General features: G+C 34.4%; 1 protein-coding gene and 1 long non-coding RNA gene across 2 annotated transcripts in view; one reads left to right on the top strand and one right to left on the bottom strand.

Moving 5' to 3' along the window:
• Positions 1-19,688, bottom strand: part of Gyc32E (Guanylyl cyclase at 32E) — a 64,946-nt gene that overhangs the window by 321 nt on the left and 44,937 nt on the right. Inside the window, exons 4-22 of the mRNA XM_065365130.1 lie at positions 7,839-8,021; positions 7,648-7,765; positions 7,387-7,533; positions 7,202-7,280; positions 7,037-7,121; positions 6,788-6,940; positions 6,541-6,687; positions 6,277-6,455; positions 5,934-6,036; positions 5,608-5,763; positions 2,049-2,225; positions 1,833-1,953; positions 1,520-1,714; positions 1,251-1,431; positions 1,028-1,168; positions 812-935; positions 482-725; positions 208-398; positions 13-136 (exon numbers count right to left, since the gene is read on the bottom strand). Coding sequence (XP_065221202.1) covers positions 13-136; positions 208-398; positions 482-725; positions 812-935; positions 1,028-1,168; positions 1,251-1,431; positions 1,520-1,714; positions 1,833-1,953; positions 2,049-2,225; positions 5,608-5,763; positions 5,934-6,036; positions 6,277-6,455; positions 6,541-6,687; positions 6,788-6,940; positions 7,037-7,121; positions 7,202-7,280; positions 7,387-7,533; positions 7,648-7,765; positions 7,839-8,021 — 2,848 coding nt within the window. The remainder of the gene's footprint in view (positions 1-12; positions 137-207; positions 399-481; positions 726-811; positions 936-1,027; positions 1,169-1,250; positions 1,432-1,519; positions 1,715-1,832; positions 1,954-2,048; positions 2,226-5,607; positions 5,764-5,933; positions 6,037-6,276; positions 6,456-6,540; positions 6,688-6,787; positions 6,941-7,036; positions 7,122-7,201; positions 7,281-7,386; positions 7,534-7,647; positions 7,766-7,838; positions 8,022-19,688) is intronic.
• Positions 5,441-19,688, top strand: part of LOC135846197 (uncharacterized) — a 68,821-nt gene continuing 54,573 nt past the window's right edge. Inside the window, exons 1-4 of the long non-coding RNA XR_010558918.1 lie at positions 5,441-5,523; positions 5,696-5,795; positions 5,908-6,173; positions 6,257-6,542. This is a non-coding gene — a long non-coding RNA (uncharacterized LOC135846197). The remainder of the gene's footprint in view (positions 5,524-5,695; positions 5,796-5,907; positions 6,174-6,256; positions 6,543-19,688) is intronic.

Genomic DNA, 19,688 nt, shown 5'->3' with positions numbered 1-19,688 from the left:
TGATTAATTTACGTTGAGCTCCGAAATACAAATTGGAATTCGTGCAACGAACTGGTGTCATCAAAGATGATAAACGCTGCTGTCTTACTGACGGGTCTTCGTTGACGAGCCAGTATGTCATCATTTCTCCTTTTCCCTGAACAAAAATATTCATCGAATCACGAGTTCAAATATTATTTTTCTAAATTCAAAAATATGATTACTTACTTTGATATGCACCAGGCCTCTTTCTACGCAATAATATCCTCCTAATTCTTGTAATAAATTTCTAGTACTTTTCGATATGTGTATTTGTAAAGGTTTACCAGTCGCTTCCATTCGTGATGCTGTATTTACTGTATCACCAAATAAGCAATATCTAGGCATTTTTACTCCAATTACACCAGCAACGCAGCTCCCTAGTTAAATAAATTCGTACGTTGAACATAATTCAGTATCGAATGAATTCATCTACGAAATAGTAACAAAATAGGTAACCGACCTGAATGAATCCCTATACGAATTTTCAATCTTTCATCCGGTATGTGTCTTATTTTAAACTTGCCAACGTTTTTCAACATTTGTAAAGCCATCGAAGCTATCTCACCGGCATGCATGTTGCCATTTTTCAACGGTAATCCACTAACCACCATATAAGCGTCTCCGATAGTCTCGACTTTATACACATCGTATTGGGTGAGAATCGAATCGCAAGTTGTGTACAATTCATTGAGTAAGTCGACAACCTAGAAGAAAAATATCGTCGTACGATTGTAAAAGGGGTTGATTTAATTCTAAAAATACAATCAATCTAGCTTATGGGAGTACCTACCTGTAAAGGAGTGCTAATGGCTGACAACGCAGTGAATCCTACTATATCGCTAAAATAAATAGTAACACAGTCGTAACTTTCGGCTATCACTCGTTGACCATTTTTCAACGTTTCGGCTACGGTTCTGCGAAAATTGAAATCAAATTCATTTTTAGAATGAATGTTTACAAATTTATGTTAATTTTATTTGTGTTGATTAATAAGTTGCATACGTACGGAGGTAACATCTCGTGTAATAGTTCTTCAGTTCTTTTTTTCTCTTGGCTTAATTGCTCAGTCCTTTCACGTACAAGTTCTTCGAGATTGTACGAGTATTTTTCCATAATAGCTAACATATTATCGAATATGTTTGGCTTACTGTCAAAACAGAATGAAACATTAAACGAATTTATCATTTTCGCAATAGGTATTGTAGGTAACAAAGGAAACAAATACATACAGTCCACTATGCAGGCCTTTTAATAATTCTCGCACGAGTGTAAACTCGGGTCTTTGATCGGCATCCTGATTCCAGCATTTTTCCATGCAGTCTACGATGAATTTCTGCGTCTGCAGGACGTTAACATTAGGCCGAAACAATCTACCATTTTGGTATCCATTTTCAACGCGGTAAATAATCTCTGATGGGAAAATGTTGAGAAATATTTACTTCACACATAATATGGTTGACGTGTACGAGTATTAAAGACTATAAATCGATGCGTGTACCTTCGTCGTCAATACTTATATCACCCCAAGGACCTGATCTGCCTACGATTTCGTAAAGCAGTATCCCGAACGAATATATATCGCCTTTTTGTGTACCTTTAATAGAAGCATTTCGGTTTCGCGATAATAACTCCGGAGCACGATATAATTTACGTTTTAGTTCTTTCAACTGTATATCTGGATCTTCTTGATTGGCTATAAATTGAAAAACTTTTATATTTAGCGAACGTTTATTTACTGTGATTGGAGTTTTATTTATATTTATAGCGAAAGGGTACGTGATTGATTGGTAAATGGTAGATAGGTAACATACCTTTGAATTCTACTAATCCAAAATCGGATATTCGTAAAACCCATCTGCTGTCAATGAGGCAATTACTCGACTGTAGATTGCCATGACAATGGATTACACTTTGATGAAGGTAAATCATACCCTGAAATAGACAGAATTAATTAATACTTCGGCATTTTATTTATTCGTCGTAGGATTATAAATTTATCGTAGGTATTATAGGAATTGCCTTCTTACGCGTAAAATATCCGCTACTAGGGATGAAATAAACATTTGGTCTAATTTTATATCGAAATTCATTAAAATATCTTGCAGACTGCCTCTGGCGTAGTATTCCATCAGAATGAATACGTTTCCAGGATCGACGCATGCTCCGATTATTTGTACCAAGTTTTCGTGTCGTAATTCTCGTATCTTCAAGTTGGAAAAAAATTAATATGAGATAAAAGTACGTGGATATTGATGAATATTAACTATATAGCATGATATTTCAATAGGTAATGGAGTTTCTGAAGAATGAAAAAAAAAACAAATACCTACCTACAATATTACATATTGTATATGTATTTTTTTAAAAATTGGATAAAATTAAATTTCTAAACAAAATTTGAGATGTCCTGATATACTTTTCTTGGTGAAAAGGCTATTGATAGCGAGTTAGGATTTTGGTAGGTATATAGAAAAAATCGAGAGACCCCTTTTCCATTCTGAAAAATATTTCTTAGATCTCGCATCCTCCTCTTATAGAAATTAATCTACTCAACTCAAATAGTTATAGCAGAGTTTTTCATTAAAAAAAAAAAAAAAAAAAAAAAAACGATCAAAAATGCACTAAAATTACCTATTTAAAAGTTAAAATTATAAAAATTCAAAGAAATGTGTCCGAAATACGAGAACTTGTCAGAATGACGTGAAAACACTCAAAATTTCACTGAAAAAGAAATGAAAATCCCCAATAGCAGATGCTGGCATGAAATTCGGTCACTTAAAAAGTGACTTAGTCACTATTATTTTCACTTGCAAGTCACTTTTGTCACTATTTCGGCGAAAATGGCCATGGTCGCTTTTTTAAAAGATTTGTCGTGTAAAAAAGAAAAAGTGCAAAATTTTAGGAAATGATCAATAAATATTTTTCATGAAAATCCTTCAGAATCATCATTTAAAAAAAAATTGAAAATCGACTGTTCAACATTAAAAATGTAAGACGATGTGATTGGATAGAGCTGATATTTTCTAAACGTTGTACAAATGTAGGTCAAAAGATCAGACAAAAATTTATCACCTGTCAGAATTTCAAATGCTGAAGTGCCTTTTTCGATTTTTGGTGAATTTTTGAAAATCAAATTTAGGCCAAAAATGAGGAAAAAATCAAAATTTCACCAAATTGACCAAGGAAGCTGAAACTTGGGATATACCCTATTTTCGACACGTCAAATCGATTGGAAACCGTTGCAACCCGTTTTGAGCAGTTCTGGAGCCTCCAGCAGATTTTTGAAGCTCGAAATTTCCCAAAATTTAATCAAATGGAGATGGAAAGTCGAAATTCATTCTGCGAACTAATTTCAATACGCTACGAAGTCGACTGCAGATGGATTTCAAGTCGTTTTGGAGCCTCCAGCGACTTTTTGAAAATTACTGGAGTCACCAGATCTTTGAAACTTGTAATTCCCACAACATTTTATCAAAAATAGAGTTAGCAAGCTGAAATTTATTTCTCAAACTAATTTCAATATACGAAATGAAGTCGACTGCATGGTGGTTTCAAATGGTTTTGAAGCTTCTAGCTACTTTTTGGAAATTTAAGTTTTCCAAAAAACGCCATACAACCTTTCAAAAAGTCGCTTGAGGCTCCAAAATGACTTTAAACCCACCAGCAGTCGACTTCGTAACGTATTGAAATTAGTTTACAGAATGAATTTCGGCTTTCCATCTTCATTTTGATGAAATTTTGGGAAATTTCGAGTTTCAAAAATCTACTGAAGGTTCCAGTAATTTAAAAAAAGTCGCTGGAAGCTCCAAAACGACTTCAAATTCACCTGCAGTCGACTTCGTAATGAATTTAAATTAGTTTGCACTTTGCAGAATGAATTTCTTTTTCTGCTTTCCAAGTCTATAAAATTTTGTGGGAATTTCGAGTTTTAAAAATCTGCTGGAAGCTCCAGAACTGCACAAAACGGTTTGAAACCGTGTTCAATTGATTTGCCAGGTCGAAAATAGGGTAGGTATATCCCGAATTTCAGTTTTCTAGGCTAATTTCGTAAGATTTTGATTTTCTCCCCACACTTTGGTCAGAATTTGATTTTTGAAAATTCACCAAAAATCTAAAAAGTCACTTTAGCACTTGAAATTTTGACAGGTGATGAATTTTTACCTGCTCTTTAGAGTTACCTTTGTATGGGTTAAAAAATTTCATGCAAGTCCTATGTTAGAACACAAAACCTACGATTTTGGCTGACTTGTCAATCAAAATGGCCGCCATTTTGTAAGTAGGGCCACTTTCTTTTTGAGGAAAAGGGCTACAAATGTTATCTACAGTCGACTTCGTGGCGTATCGAAATTAGTTTGCGGAATGAATTTAGGTTTTCCAACTCCATTTGATGACATTTTTTGAGAGTTTCTAGTTTTAAAAATCTGCTGGAGGTTCCATGAACTGCTCAAAAGGGGTTGAAACAGTTTCCAATCCCAAGTTTCAGCCCTTCTTGGTCAATTTGGTGAAATTTTGACTTTTTCCTCATTTTTGGCCGAAATTCGCGATTTTTAAAAATTCACCAAAAATCGAAAAAGGCACTTTTGCACTTAAATTCTCATAAGTCAGACAAGTGACTAGATTTGAATTTGACATCATAATGTCATTGTCAAATAATAATTTATTCATTATTCATTAGACATTTATCCAAGTTTATTATGAGCGCCCAACAAGACATTGTAAAATCATAGTATATGTAGGTAGGTTCCTTGGAAGTTGATTAAATTTTTTCAGTTTAGAATCACTGAATAATCATTAAACAGAAATGAAATTTCAACGAAAGTTGTTCAATGTCACAATGACAATGCGTATGAATATAAATTTTCAAAGAGAGCAATGAGGGCATTAAAATCAAAATAGTGATTTACAGTGTTTTTAAATTTTGATGCTTTTACTTGTGTTTTAGAGAGGTTTCAATTTTTTTTTTTTTTTAATGTGTATCTACCGAAATTTTTTTGTTGGTTTTTATTTTTTATGCATCAGTAGTTCAGTACCAAACTATAATGAAGTAAAGTTTGAATAATTTGCTGAAAATCTGCGAGTTGTTTTTTGTTCCTACTTACTATCTTTTACCTTGCTTGTTATGATTCTTCAAAAAAAAAGGTGATAAAGGCTTTAAATATTACGCGTAAAATCAGAAGTATCAAGTAATTCTGATCTGATTTTGTTCCTAAAGGTGTAAAAACAAAAACCTAAAATTTTTCCTAAAATGAAACGAACGCAACATTAATCACACAAAGGATTATTAGTTTGTCTATTCAGTGAGTTGAAGGGGCAGATGGCAGAGAACAAAGTTGAAGAACAAATCGTTTCTTCAGAACTTTCGTAATTGGTAACATTGATACCACATAAACAATCCCTTCTCTTCTCCATCCATCGCCTTCGTCACATGAGTCACGTGGTCCTAATCTGATGAAGTTTGTTTTGATTGTTATTTCAGCAAATTCAACAGCCGGAATTTGCCAGGTAATTGCAATTTTATTTCATTTTGTTTTAATTTAATGAAAGGTGAGTAGAACAGTTAATTTACAAAAGAAATTATCAATTTACTTGTATCAGTTCGTTTCGAATTGTTCTGCTTAAATCTACGGTCTTTTTATGTATTCTTCTCATCACAACGATGTTTCCTTTGTAATAGGCCAAAGTTGTTCGACAGTTCTGAGGAACATTGTCTTCGATGTACGGTTTAGCATTTTTATCGATGATCTGCAACGTACAAAGTGTGAAATAACGATAAAGTAAGTGATTCGGTAATGTATTGAAGATGAACTATCGTTTCGACGTATCGTTGAAATAAATGATTCGACGACGCTATAAAATTTTTTACGATAATATGTTTTCCTAATACAGTACAGTACAGTGATACACATTCTTACCCGTTTCATTCGTTCGTCTTTGATCGGAGCATCGATGATGGTAACGTCTTTTATATCAACTTTCCACAACAAACAAGCGAGTTTCTGTTCGTATCTGTAGTGCCTGGAAAATATATGGATAACGTGGTGTTTAATACTACGGGAGAAAAAAAGGTATTAAATGCTTTATGTAATCTGTTCGCGATGTCATCGTCTCGCTGTCGTCGTCGTCGTCGTCGTCGATTCAACTCTGCGAGTCCGGTAATATTTTATACGACTAGCGGGCGTGATCGATTTAATTAATTTTTATTACATTGTGACGTGAAAGTTTTATCGTTTCGCAGCATAAATATATCGAACTTACTTTATACCGAAAGCGAGTCCGACGAAAAGAGCCACGGATAGTATTCCCACCAACAGCGGCGTCTTCCAGTTAATATTAGGAACACATTTTTCATTATAAAAGCCACATTTTGGTTCGGCGATTGGAACTTTACCGTTAATCCATTGGAATGGTTTGCTTTCGTTGAAGTACCTGAAATCCTACAAAGAAAATACGGTTCTAAGTATAGATTTCGATCGATGATACCTCTACCTATCATCTATATAGTGAATTCTAAAAACGTACTGGTAAGTCGTGTGTTTTATTTATCATGTATAGAAAATAGCCCACTGGTTGCATTTTCATCTTCGTTATGCCTTTTTCATCGGTATCGTTTTGTACAGCGATTACAGAGTAGTTTCCTTCAGCGTCGCCGTTCTCGTCTATGTAAACCTATACAGAAAGGGTAGATATTTAAACCACGTGCTCATTTACGTTCACTAATAGCATTTTGTTTACTCGTGTAAGACTATGTACGTATACTTAAACGTACATCGAATCCTTGTATAGAATGATACGTCTGATTCAGCATTTTGTATAATACGTTTTTACCATTTCTTATATCGCCGTTTTCGTACAGTATATCCGTTAACGAACGAGCGTAAATTTGAACCGCGTCGTATAGATGAGCTGCTGTTACAGGTACCTATGTACAAGTGAATGGATGATCGTGCTTGTGAGTTACTATAAGAGTATCTAGTATCGTATTCGTGCGTGTGCAATTACAATTACACGTGCTTACCGTAGCTGATTCGAATACTTTGCTGTTGAAAGCGAAGTTGAAAGGGTTCTGGGTCGAATGTTTTTTGATTATGCTGCCTAACGTTCTGTTGATGAGAAAACACGAGTTTAGTAAGTTATCGTAGGGTTTAAATTGAAGTTAATCGATGAACGAATTTATAGTTACTTGTAGATAGGATTCCTCGGTACAGATTGAGTCACTTTGAGAACAGATCGATAACCAGGAATGAGCTGATCCAAATCACCTGTTCGATGAAATATAATTTTAGTACTTTTTCCTTCTGCAGTTTTCTCGCCAAAGTAAGTACGTAGGTAATAATAGAAAGATTTATATAAACCGATGCCATTTACCTCTGAGAAATAAATTTTCCACTTCAGGTTTATACATATCATCGTCGACCGAAATGATTACATATTCTCCGGTCTCGAGTAATCTATGCTTTTGCATACAAGATAAAAAATCCATAAGAGCAATGTGTTCCCCGATGAATATGTATACTACAAAGAACATAAAATTTTGCCAGCGTAATAAAACGGTTACCTACATCTTTAGAGCTCCTCGTTCTTTACGTACGTATAGGTATACGAAATAACGAGCTTCAATTTACTTACCTCTAGTACGAGTATACGTTTTGTCGACGATATCCTGCATTTCTTCAACGTGGCTGGGAATATAATCAGAAAACTGGTACCATTTAACCACATCTAAACGATGACGGATTGCTAAATCCTGAAATAGAATATCGTTATACTACGATTCTACCAACCACGCAGTAAATCAAAACGATGCGTCGTGGAATTACTCGAATTGCGATGGCTGCTGGAGTACACCATGGCGGATTTTTACCAGACACGATGATGAACTTTCTCCATTCGAATGTTTTCAACAAAGATACAACCGATTTTGAAACTTTCGACGAAGGTGGCAACGTCCTGGCGAACGTGAAGTAAACATTCTTATCGGAAACAGCGTTGTCAGCACAGTTCTGTGGGGAAAAAATGCCATCTCGGGTGATGAATTGCCTCATCTTTTACCTATACTAATTTCTCACACCGGAAAGTATATCATCTCGTTGGAAAATTCGAATGTATATATTAAAATCAAGGTCATTAACACCTATATACGAGCTCAATGACCTGACGAAGACCAGTTGATTAATTGAAACAGCGCTAGAATAGATTTTTAAGGCGACGATTACCTCGTCATTTGTTGGAATATGTGTGCGGATTAACGATATATCGAAAACCTATTGTATTGCGAATGGGGTTTTTTCCAACTCGCATTCTGTATCTGTATACGTATTGTTTGAGCGTGTTGATAGGTACCTTCATTTATTAAAGCTTTTGTAGCCGCGGAGACTGAAGAGATGCGCGAATAAACGATGGACACGTTGACCGAATTTCGCACCCTCGTCACGTCCGAATAAATGACGTATTTTGCAGATTAGCTTTTTATTACGACCTTACGTAGCGTTTTTGAATGTCGCCGAGCTCTCTGGATGGATTTATTAAATATGATTCGTTGTTTTTCTCGTATTTTTACGCGTACCGGAAAAGCGCAACAATACGGCGAAACCAAGGTGAATGTACTTGTAAGTTGTCGTCTCTCGATAAAGAAAATGTCCATATTTTTTACGTTAAAACTCGATCGCGCGCGTTTGCAGCAACGAGAACGAGAGCAATTTAATTCGACGTACAAATCATTTATTCGACTCGTTCGCTTCGTATGGTTATATTTTTTGAAGTAGATTTGAAGCGACGAAACACGTCGTCGTCGTCGGTACCTCTCATCGGACATCTTTCTTCGCCCTTGACGGTTTACGAAAAAGGATTAGGTACACGAAACGTGGATCGTGTCCGAATATATATCTTTTTGTCAACCTGCTCCTGCCTCCTGTTCTATAATATGGATTTCGTCTCCCGTTTCCGTTTTAATCTTTTTTTCCCGACATATTGCGTTCTTTTTATATGGATTTTAATTTTCTCTCTTTAGAAATGAATTATGTATACTTAGGAACGAAACGCGATCGCTGAAGGACACCTATTCTTGTGCACTTCTTTTTTTACAATTGTGTGTAATTTTTCAACATTTCCCTTATTTACCTACTTATTAATTGTGTACCTACTCGTGGAATTTTGAAGGAAAAAAAATTCATTCCGCGTTCGTCATCTGCCTATTACCTACTACATACAATTTCCTTAAATGGGGTAGTAATTTTTTTACGATGATATTGAAAATTCGTCGTTTTATACGCGTTGCGTTTACGACTCGCGTTTCAAAGAATTTATTATAATTTTATATCCGTTTGGAGACTTGTTTAACTGTCGGACAAGGAGAAATTTTTTCTAGAATTTGTTTCCTGTATTTTTTTTTCATTTCAATTTTGAAGAGAAAAACTATCTCGTGTATACTATGGCTTGGTGTGGAGAAGGTATAGTGAAGAAGACATTTTTATGATACTAATAATATATCCTAACATGTTTACTGTAGATGAATTTGGTTTGAATTATCTTCCTTATTTACGAAAAAATGAAATGCGCTTTAAAAGCTTCGTGATGAATGTTCATAAAAAAGAAATGAAAGACCTGTCGTTACACTGACGATAATAGAACTGATTATGTTTCGTCGTGAATAATATTATATGGTCGTGTTTATTGTTATCTCATACTACATCTTCCGTCGTTCCTACCTACTTTACCGTCGGGCTTTATCCTGGCGTGAAAGTTGGTGTTTGATTGTCGTTCATTCAACCTTTTTGGTCGTTACGTATGCTCGTCGTGATACTTGTTTTTTTGGTCGTGCAAAATATTAGTACCCGTAAACAAAGTCACTGTTTTTAACAAAGATTCCGAAAAAGTATGATTTTTTTGTCAATATATAATTGCTAAAAAGTACTGCTGTTTACTAAACTTGCCAGTCCTGCGTTTATCCAAATTTCGTTTTTTGCCAAAAATTCCATGTTGTTAGCCTCGGTTTTTTACCTAAAATTGCCAATTCGTTGCCGATGATTTTTAAAAAGATCTTCTATATTGTTAAAATTGTCAAATTCTTGCTTTTTAGCAAAATTGCTTAAGATTTTCTTCTTTTTTTTTCAGAAATTAGGTACGTATCTAAATCTAAAAACCTCGCTTTTTTGCTAAAAAAATGTCAAAAATTATCACTGTATAGCTAATTATTTCCAAAAAATCTTGTTTTTTAATGAAATTGATAAAAATTATTGTTTGTTGTGCAAAAAATTTCAATAAGTGTCACTTTTTTCCATAAATTTTCCAAAAATCTTTCATTTTGCCAGAAACATTCCAAAAATCCTGCCTTTTGCTAAAATTGTTAAAGTCTTTGCTTTTTGCTAAAAATTCCAAAAAGTGTCACTTTTTTCCATAGATTTTCCAAAAATCTTACTTTTTTGCCAGAAATTTCCAAAAAGTCCTGTTTTTTGCTGAAATTGTGAAAGTCTTGTTTTTTTTTGTCAAGAATTTCTTTTCTTTTCAGAAACTGCAAAAATTCTCTTATTTGGTGCCAAAAATGCCAAAAGTCTCACTTTTTTGTCAAAATAGTCTTGAAATTAGTTGAACAATTTTTTTAAATTGAAAAACCAGAACATGCCAATTTACAATGTTCGGCTTTTTTAGTGATTTTTTCTACATTAAAATGTTTTATTCACGTTTTATAACTTTTTTTGGTTGCTTTTTGGATACTTTTTCAAGATTTTTTGGTTACTAAAGTTACTTTTTTTTTAATCTTTAAAAATTTTTAAGACGTGAATTTCTTGCAAAAGCATATTAGGTACCTTCAATTTTTTTCCAATTAGCTACCTTGCCTTTTAAGCGTCATTGTCCAAGTCTCGTACTCGTTTTCTGCAGCTATAAATTGCACAAGTCTCGTTTTTTGCCAAAAATTGCTAAAATTGCTGTTTTTTGTTTTTTTTTTTGGCAAAAATAATCCAAAAATGTTCACTTTTTTTTACCAAAAACTCCTTGAATGTCTTGTTTTTTATTCTTACCGACACAAATTGCGAAAAATTATCTCTTTTTTTTGACAATATGATTTCCAAGAGTCCTACTTTTGGCCAAAATTGAAAAATTCTCGGTTTTTTTACCAAAGTACAAATTGAAAAAAATTTTTAGTCTCACTTTTTGGCTAAAATTCGCTGAAATTTTTATAGTTTCGTGTTTAACTAAAAATAGCAAAAAGCCTCGCTATTTATCAAAATTGCCATCAAGTCTCGTTTTTGCTGAAAATATACTAAAAAATTTGACTTTTTCCTCAGAATTGCCCAAAATCTTGATAAATGTAGAAATGTAGCTCATTTTTCCAATAAGTAAATGTAAAGAAGTCATATTTTCTGCTGAAATTTCCAAAATCTCTGATTTTTTGGCATTAAATTCAATTGAAGTTTTTTTTGGTTATTTTTTTCTGCATTAAAATGTTTTTCTCTCGTTTTTCAAGTTTTTTGATCATTTAAAGTTACCTACTTTTTTTATTGGAAAAAATTGGGTACGAGTCCTGTTGTTGACTCTTGAAGCTGAAGTTTGAATTTTTGCACCAGAAGAAAAGAGCTTATTTGTGCTTTAGCTGAAATAAAACCGTCAGTTCTTATCTTCATTTTTTGGCAACTTTTCTTCAATAGTTAATCAGGCAGTCAGAGTTCATCAAGGGATATGAACGTTACTGAATTTCAATTCACGGATCTTTTAACGAAGCTGTGCGACCACTTCTCATCAAAGAATGGAACCCCAGTTCAATGTAGCCTTCGAAGTGATTGAATTTCATGTTTCGTTTTAAAAATGAGATGATCCATTAGTCAGATATCATGTTTCTCAATGCAGAAACTAACTTATTGAAACATTTACAATTGAAGCATGTGTTTCCAAAACGCATCAAGTCCATTTTCAAAGATTCTGAGGTTGCAAGGCCATCCAGCATAAAGTTGCGGCCCAAAATGACTGATTTTTTGATATGTTGTGCCCAAGGGTCTTGGCTACAACATATCAAAAAATCAGTCAATTTGGGCCATTTCTAACATTTCCAAATTGTACTAAGTACCATGAATTTCTTATCAATATTTTTTTGGACTTAGTACGTTTTGGAAACACATGCTTCAATCGGTTGGCCTTTGAGTGACCATGAACAAGGATTAAGTATTCGTAGGAAGATCATTGAAGACATCATATACTCAAGAACTAATGAAGTTTAATCGTTCCCATCAAAGATAGACCTTCAATTGCCATCTGGAAAAGTACAAAAAACTAGCCACATATGCAGCTTTCAAAGTACCGGTTTGGATATTTTTGGAGATTCACTTTCAAACCCGAAATCAAGAGCTGTCTACCAACTCTAGGATTTCAAGTTATCTAAATTCATCGACTCAAGATCTTTACTCAAACAACGGAGGTCGACATTTTTTCTGGAAGAACTTGGTGCCTGAGCTGGAATTAAAAGCTCGACGATTTTGCTACTTCAATCGACAATAACCATTAACCAAGATGAAAAATGCTGCAAAATCTTTCAATGATGCAAATTTATTCACATTGGAGTCGCTTTAGTTATAATTCAAGATTAAGTAATAACCGAACGAAAATTACCACCGTCAGATTGTGGACAGTGGGCACCGCAGCAGCATATTTCGAACTCATATTCGCGATAATCGATCACGTGTATCGCAGAAAAGTGGACATTGGTACGACCTCACATTCAGCTATATTAAGTGCTGCGTACAATATACCTACGTGTAGTGAAGACGAAAGCGAATGACCCCGAAATTTTAATTAAATTTCGATGTGGAAAATTACAACAAAAAGAAACGAAACCCAATCTAATGTATCTGCTAATATAACGGTCAAAATATAATCTCCGACCAAAAGATATAGGCACGTTTTGCACGGTTAAAAAATTCCAAACGCGTCTTTCAACGTGAATTGACGCGCGTTCGTCTTGTTTCCCTTGGAAGATTTTGTTTTCACTCGACCTTTCAGTAGTGCTGTTTAGTGTTTACAGCCACCAGTCATTACAAACCCACTGATTGCGGCTTTTTTCATCGTTTAAACGCCGACCACTTTCCATTAAACGTCGTCGATCGACCCTACATCCCTGCCCATATTTTCACCATTCAGAAATACCGAACCGTAGTCTACGTATAGCTTTAAAGACCCAATCATCACCTTCACGACGACGGAATATTTTAAATTCCCCTTAGAAAAAGGTGATTATTTTCTCGCTCTGTCGAATGTCGACGAATTTTCAAAACATCTCCGCGGAAAGAACATATACTTAGAAATGAGCTAATTTCTTCTCGTACCTAATTTTAATCCTCGACTCAGTTTACCTATGTAACCATGAACAGGAAATCCGCTGCTGTTCGACGTTGCCACGCGATGAGAGATTTCAACATTCGGTGTGCTTTTACGTTTATTTAATGAGAAAATTTCGCCAAAAAGAATAATTTTGTTTTAATCTTTTTCAAAAGGTGCGACAAACGACGAAGAACGATAAAAAAAAACTCGATTAAATTGCTTTTCAAAGCTCGTGTAATTATTAAAACGAAAAAATTCTACCGTTAAAAATGAAATTAAAAACTTCATCAAACCTGAAAGGGTTTTTAGATGAAATGAAATCATATAATCACAGATTGCTGCGTCGTAGTTCAACGTGTTGGAAGACGTGGGAGATATATTTTTTCAAACCATTTGTTAAACCATTTTTGGAACAATTGCATTGTACCTGCGAGTATATTTATATATCGTTTCCTTTTTAGTGTGCGTAGCACACTATTAGTTTCGGTCTGAAAGTGGAAAAATTCTTTGGAACGAATGTTCTCTAAGATGGATGGACCGATTTTTTTTGAAATTTTTGTAGGTAGGTGTGGTTTAATGTGAGGCATGGAACGCCGTAATTATAATTGCAATTTCTCAATTAGCTTCTTGAGTAATTGCAATTAATTTCGAAAATTTGTACCAAAAAAAGAATAAAAAGGGGAAAAGGGCCATATCAAAAGGAACGCCGACAAAAGCAAAGCCGACCTCAGTTAAATTTTGCAATTTATGTAACGCCACAGGGGTCTAAAATCTTTTCTATTGTTCAATTTTTGAATTTATTTTTCAAAATTGAACAAAGGAAAAGATTTTATCAAAAGTGAAGCCGACCCCCTGTGGTGTTATATTTATCAAAAGGGAAGCCGAAATCCGTTTTAAAATGTAACACCGCAGGTGTCCTAAAATATTCTTGTCTACAGTGTTATCTTTCCCTTTGTTCAATTTAAAACATTTCTCTATTGTTCAATTTATTACGAAAATTTGTACCAAAAAAAGAATAAAAAGGGGAAAAGGGCCATATCAAAAGGAACGCCGACAAAAGCAAAGCCGACCTCAGTTAAATTTCGAAATTTATGTAACGCCACAGGGGTTCTAAAATCTTTTCTATTGTTCAATTTTCGAATTTATTTTTCAAAATTGAACAAAGGAAAAGGTTTTATCAAAAGTGAAGCCAACCCCCTGTGGTGTTATATTTATCAAAAGGGAAGCCGAAATCCGTTTTAAAATGTAACACCGCAGGTGTCCTAAAATATTCTTATCTACAGTGTTATCTTTCCCTTTGTTCAATTTAAAACATTTCTCTATTGCTCAATTTTGAGAAAGGTTTTTAGAACGCCTGCAGGTGTTTCATTTACACACATTCAGTACCTAGACACCGCAAGCAGGTGGTTACCCTTTCGGAATCAAAACCCACCAGTCATTTGTGATTTTGCTGTGCTCCCAAGAGGTTCTCTCAGTACCGTAGCGTTTTTGGAGTCGCATATGCTTTCAACTCAGGAGCTTTCAGAATAGCATAGTGTACTTATTTGGAATCGCTTTGTGCTTTTTATATAAAAATGACGTTGTGTTTTTTTTCAAATTCGCGTTCTTTTTTTTCAAAATCGCATTGTGCTTTTTTTCAAAGTTGTGTTGTGCTTTTTTTTTCAAATTCGCGATGTGATTTTTTTCAAATTCATGTTGTGCTTTTTTTTCTAAATCACGTTGTGATTTTTTTCAAATTCGCGATGTCCTTTTTTTTTCATATTCACGTTGTGCTTTTTTTTTGAAACCGAGTTGTGCTTTTTTTTCAAATTCGCGTTGTGCTTTTTTTTCTAAATCTCGTGGTGCTTTTTTTCAATTTCATATCGTGCTTTTTTTTCAAAATCGCGTTGTGCTTTTTTTTCAAATTCGCGTTGTGATTTTTTTCAAATTCGCGTTATGCTTTTTTTCAAAATCGCTTGTGGTTTTTTTTTCAAATTTGCGTTGTGCTTTTTTTTTAAATTTGCATTGTGCTTTTTTTTTCAAATTCACGATGTGCTTTTTTTCAAATTTGCGTTGTGCTTTTTTTTGAAACTGACTTGTGCTTTTTTCCAAATTTGCGGTGTGCTTTTTTTTTCTAGATAACGGTGTGATTTTTTTCAAATTCGCGTTGTGCTTTTTTTCAAAATCACTTGTGTTTTTTTTTCAAATTTGCGTTGTGCTTTTTTTTGTTACCAAGTTGTGCTTTTTTTCAAATTCGCGTTGTGCTTTTTTCAAAATCGCTTGTTTTTTTTCAAATTTGAGTTGTGCTTTTTTTTCAAATTTGCGTTGTGCTTTTTTTCAAATTCGCAATGTGCTTTTTTTTAAAATTCGCGTTGTGCTTTTTTTCAAATTTGCGTTGTGCTTTTTTTTGTAACCAAGTTGTGCTTTTTTTTCAAATTCGTGTTGTGATTTTTTTCAAAATCGCTTGTGTTTTTTTTTCAAATTTGCGTTGTGCTTTTTTTTTAAATTCGCGTTGTGCTTTTTTTTCAAAATTGCTTGTGGTTTTTTTTCAAATTTGCGTTGTGGTGCTTTTTTTTTGTAACCAAGTTGTGCTTTTTTTACAAAATCGCGTTGTGCTTTTTTTTCAAATTCGCGTTGTGCTTTTTTTTTCAAAATCGCTTGTGCTTTTCTCAAATTTGCGTTGTGCTTTTTTTCATATTTGCGTTGTGCTTTTTTTCAAATTCGCGATGTGCTTTTTTTTCAAATTCGCGTTGTGCTTTTTTTTTGAAACTCGGTTCTTTTTTTTCAAAGTCGCGTTGTGCTTTTTTATGCTTTTTTTCCAAAATCGTGTTGTGCTTTTTTTTACTGAAATCGCGTCGTGCATTTTTTTTGTAATCGCGTTGTGCTTCTTTTTTCTAAATCGCGTTGTGCTTTATTTTGCTTTTTTACCGAAATGGCGTTGTGCTTTTTTCCCCAAAATCGCGTTGTGCTTTATTTTGTTTTTTTTCGAAATCGCATTTTGCTTTTTTTCTTGAAATCATGTTGTGCTTTTTTTTCGAAATCGTGTTGTGCTTTTTTTCTGATATCGCGTTTTCCTTTTTTTGACTTTTTTCAGAAATCGCGTTGTGCTATTTTTGACTTTTTTTCTGAAATCGCGTTGTGCTTTTTTTTCTGTAGTCACGTTGTGCTTTTTTTTCGAAATCGCGTTGTGCTTTATTTTGCTTTTTTACCGAAATCGCGTTGTGCTTGTTTCCCCAAAATCTCGTTGTGCTTTATTTTGCTTTTTTCGAATTCACATTTTGATTTTTTTCGGAATCGCGTTGTGCTTTTTTTTGATGTCGCGTTGTGCTTTTCTCCGAAATCGCGTTGTGCTTTTTTTCAAATTCACATTGTGCTTTTTTTCCAAATTTGCGTTCTTTTTTTTTTGAAATCGCGTTTTAATTTTGAATTAGCGCTGTGCTTTTTTTCAAATTCGCTATGTGCTTTTTTTTCCAAAATCCTTATTGTGCTTCTTTTTTCAAAATCGTGTTGTGCTTTGTTTGGAAGTTGTGTTTTTTTAAAAATTGCATTGTGCATTCAAAATCAAAATTGTGTTCTGCTTTTGAAATCCCAATTGCGTTTTTTCAAAACCGCGTTGTGCTTTGTTTTTCAAATTCGCGTTGTGCTTTCAAAATCAAAATTGCGTTGTTCTTTTCAAAATTGGGTTTTACTTTTGTAACAAAATAAGCGAAGCACACTGTTGCAGCTGCGCTAAGCGCAGCTGTCTAGTTTGATTTTAAATTGTCCGCACGTGGAGTACGGTTTGTTGGACATGGAAATTGAATTTTTGAAATGATTTGATCGAATATTAAATGCTTTTCTGTCTCGTTATGTCGATATTATTTTTTATTACTCATTCGAATTCCAAATTATAGTTCTGATGTTCAGTTGTTTGAGAGATGAAGAAAATACCAAGTGTTTAGCTGAAGCTCAAATTTTGAAGATTTTGATTGGGACGAAAATTTTGGAAATTTTTTAAACCCCTAGTGGGTGACTAATAAATTTTGGTTGGTCTTTTCTGGCATTTTTCTTGAATTATCTGAGATGGCAACATGTGAAATAGTATTCAGAATTGTCAGCTGCCTGAATTTTACAAAAAAGGTCCCATTTTATAAAACGAAAAGCAAGAGTGATAGCGACTTTTCAACACAGAATTTCGATCTGTTATTCTGAAAAGTTTCGTAAAAAAAGTTCATATAAGTTAGACATACTCAAGAGTAGGTTTATCAATGAATCTCGAAAAAAACCCGTGAAGGATTTTGACTAAATTCAGTAGAGATTTTCCATATCAAATTTAAAGTCACTCAGAAAAAATGTCAGCTCTGGAGGTGTACCTCGAAAGGAGATATGGGTCCTTGAAAAGAGGGAATTTTCGAGAAAAAAATCGTGGTTTTTTGCTGTAGCACCTACACAACCTGTTTTGGGAAAAATAGCTCAACTCCAAAAGATAGTATTTGAAATTCTGCGTCGACCTAGGCCATTGCCATCAACATCGAAGGCCACTTAAAGGGTTCTATTGAGTGGTTGAAAATTTGCAAATCTCTTATTTTTAGATATATTCGTGTTTTAATAAATTCTTCTTTTTACCTAAATATTTCATATCAGTACAGTAGACTCCCCATTATCCGACTCCGAATTATCCGACTTTCGGGTTATCCGGTACGAATTTATCCGACTTACTCTTCGGATTATCCGACCCACCAAGGTCGGATAATCCAAAAAACTCGTAATTTTTGATTTTGGAGTGTAAATAAAGATGCAGTATGCAGCATTTTGTATTCTAATGGTGTTATTTTCCTTGAAATTGATCCAACTTACCTCAAAAAATTATAATTTGAGTCAGTATTTCATTGTTTTTTATGTACAAAAGTATGTGTATTATTTTTGTTTATTCGTCATTTTTTCGATTCTTTGTTCCTGCTTTGAGCCAAAACTTGGTTTTCTGAATGAAAAATTGTCTTCTCAAGCTTATGCACTTTTCTACGCTAAAAACATCTATTTCGGATTATCCGACTTTTTTGGTATCCGACCCACCTTACCCCCCCCCCCCCCGATTAGGTCGGATAATCGGGAGTCTACTGTAATGCCAAAAGATCGAAAGATATCATTTCTGAAATTCGGGGATTGGTTTGGAATTCAGTGTTGCCATTTTTTTCGGGCATTAAAAATCTAGAAAAATTTGATATGTTTTTTGGCTATTTTTCTCAATTTTTCAATTCTTAATAATCACTAAAAAATTGGGAAAACGAAATCACATGTTCAAATGGCGATGATTTCATTTCATGCATAGATGGGGTATATGCAACAAAGCTGCATCGAGTACGAAGGAAGAAGTTGTTTGAAATCCTGAGGAAAATCGAAGTGAACGAACAAATAGTACGCTTAATTGAAGAAACAATGAAACATACACGGATAATGTAATAAGAGTAAGATCTGGACATGTCGGAAGCAGAAGAGGAGACAGGGATGCCCAATGTCATGTAGTCTGTTCAACATCTTCAACTACATGATTAAAGAATGGCTGAAAACCAAGGCAACAGGGCTAGACACATAGATGTGCGGAGAATATTCTTTCCGACGTGCACGCATAATCTTTCTCATGTGTACTTGCATTTGAAAAAAAAATATCAAGTAACATATCATAATACTCGCCCAGTAACTCTAGTTCATAATTTCTGCATAAGGCACCTGTGTGAACCTAAAATCGATCCAAAATGAGCGCCAAAGGACCTGCTTTTGTCAGTAAATGTTAAAATTCCAGAGATTTCCTATAAATTTGGCAAAAAATTTGAAAACAATGTGGGAGAATATGCTCAAATATGCGTGCACTGAAAAGATTATGCGCGCATTTTCCCCAACTATGGCTAGACATCAATGACACCCATGTTAATACCCTGCTATTTGCTGATGATCAGGTGGTCTTTGCTGACAATGAAGATGACTTGCAGAGAGCGATGCACAGCCTTCAGAAAGTAGCTGATAAATATGGAATGAGAATCTCGTCGTTAAAAACGAAAGTGATGGCTTTCGAGGGGAAAGAGCCAATATGCAGTAAAATTGTTGTAAATGGACTACCTGGGGAACAAGTGTTGACACACAACTTAAGATCAATAAATTCCTGAGAGTAAGCGGAGCGATAAACCGAGCCATTCCTCCAAGAAAAGTCAGAGCCAAAACTCGAATAAGAATCTACAATACACTGGCAAGACCCATGCTGCTGTATGGAAGTGAAACATGGACAATGAGAGAGGATATAAAAAGCAGAGTAACCGCAGTGGAAATGAGATTCATGCAAGCCTCGGCAGGATATACGAGGGATAGTCGGAAAATAAGTTTCACATGGCTGGAAAAGTATGAACGCGTGG

Source organism: Planococcus citri, chromosome 5 (assembly GCF_950023065.1).
Source record: "Planococcus citri chromosome 5, ihPlaCitr1.1, whole genome shotgun sequence".
Lineage (NCBI taxonomy): Eukaryota > Metazoa > Arthropoda > Insecta > Hemiptera > Pseudococcidae > Planococcus > Planococcus citri.
The sequence above is the reverse complement of the archived record's forward strand: the minus strand, read 5'-3'. Positions and strand labels throughout refer to the sequence as shown.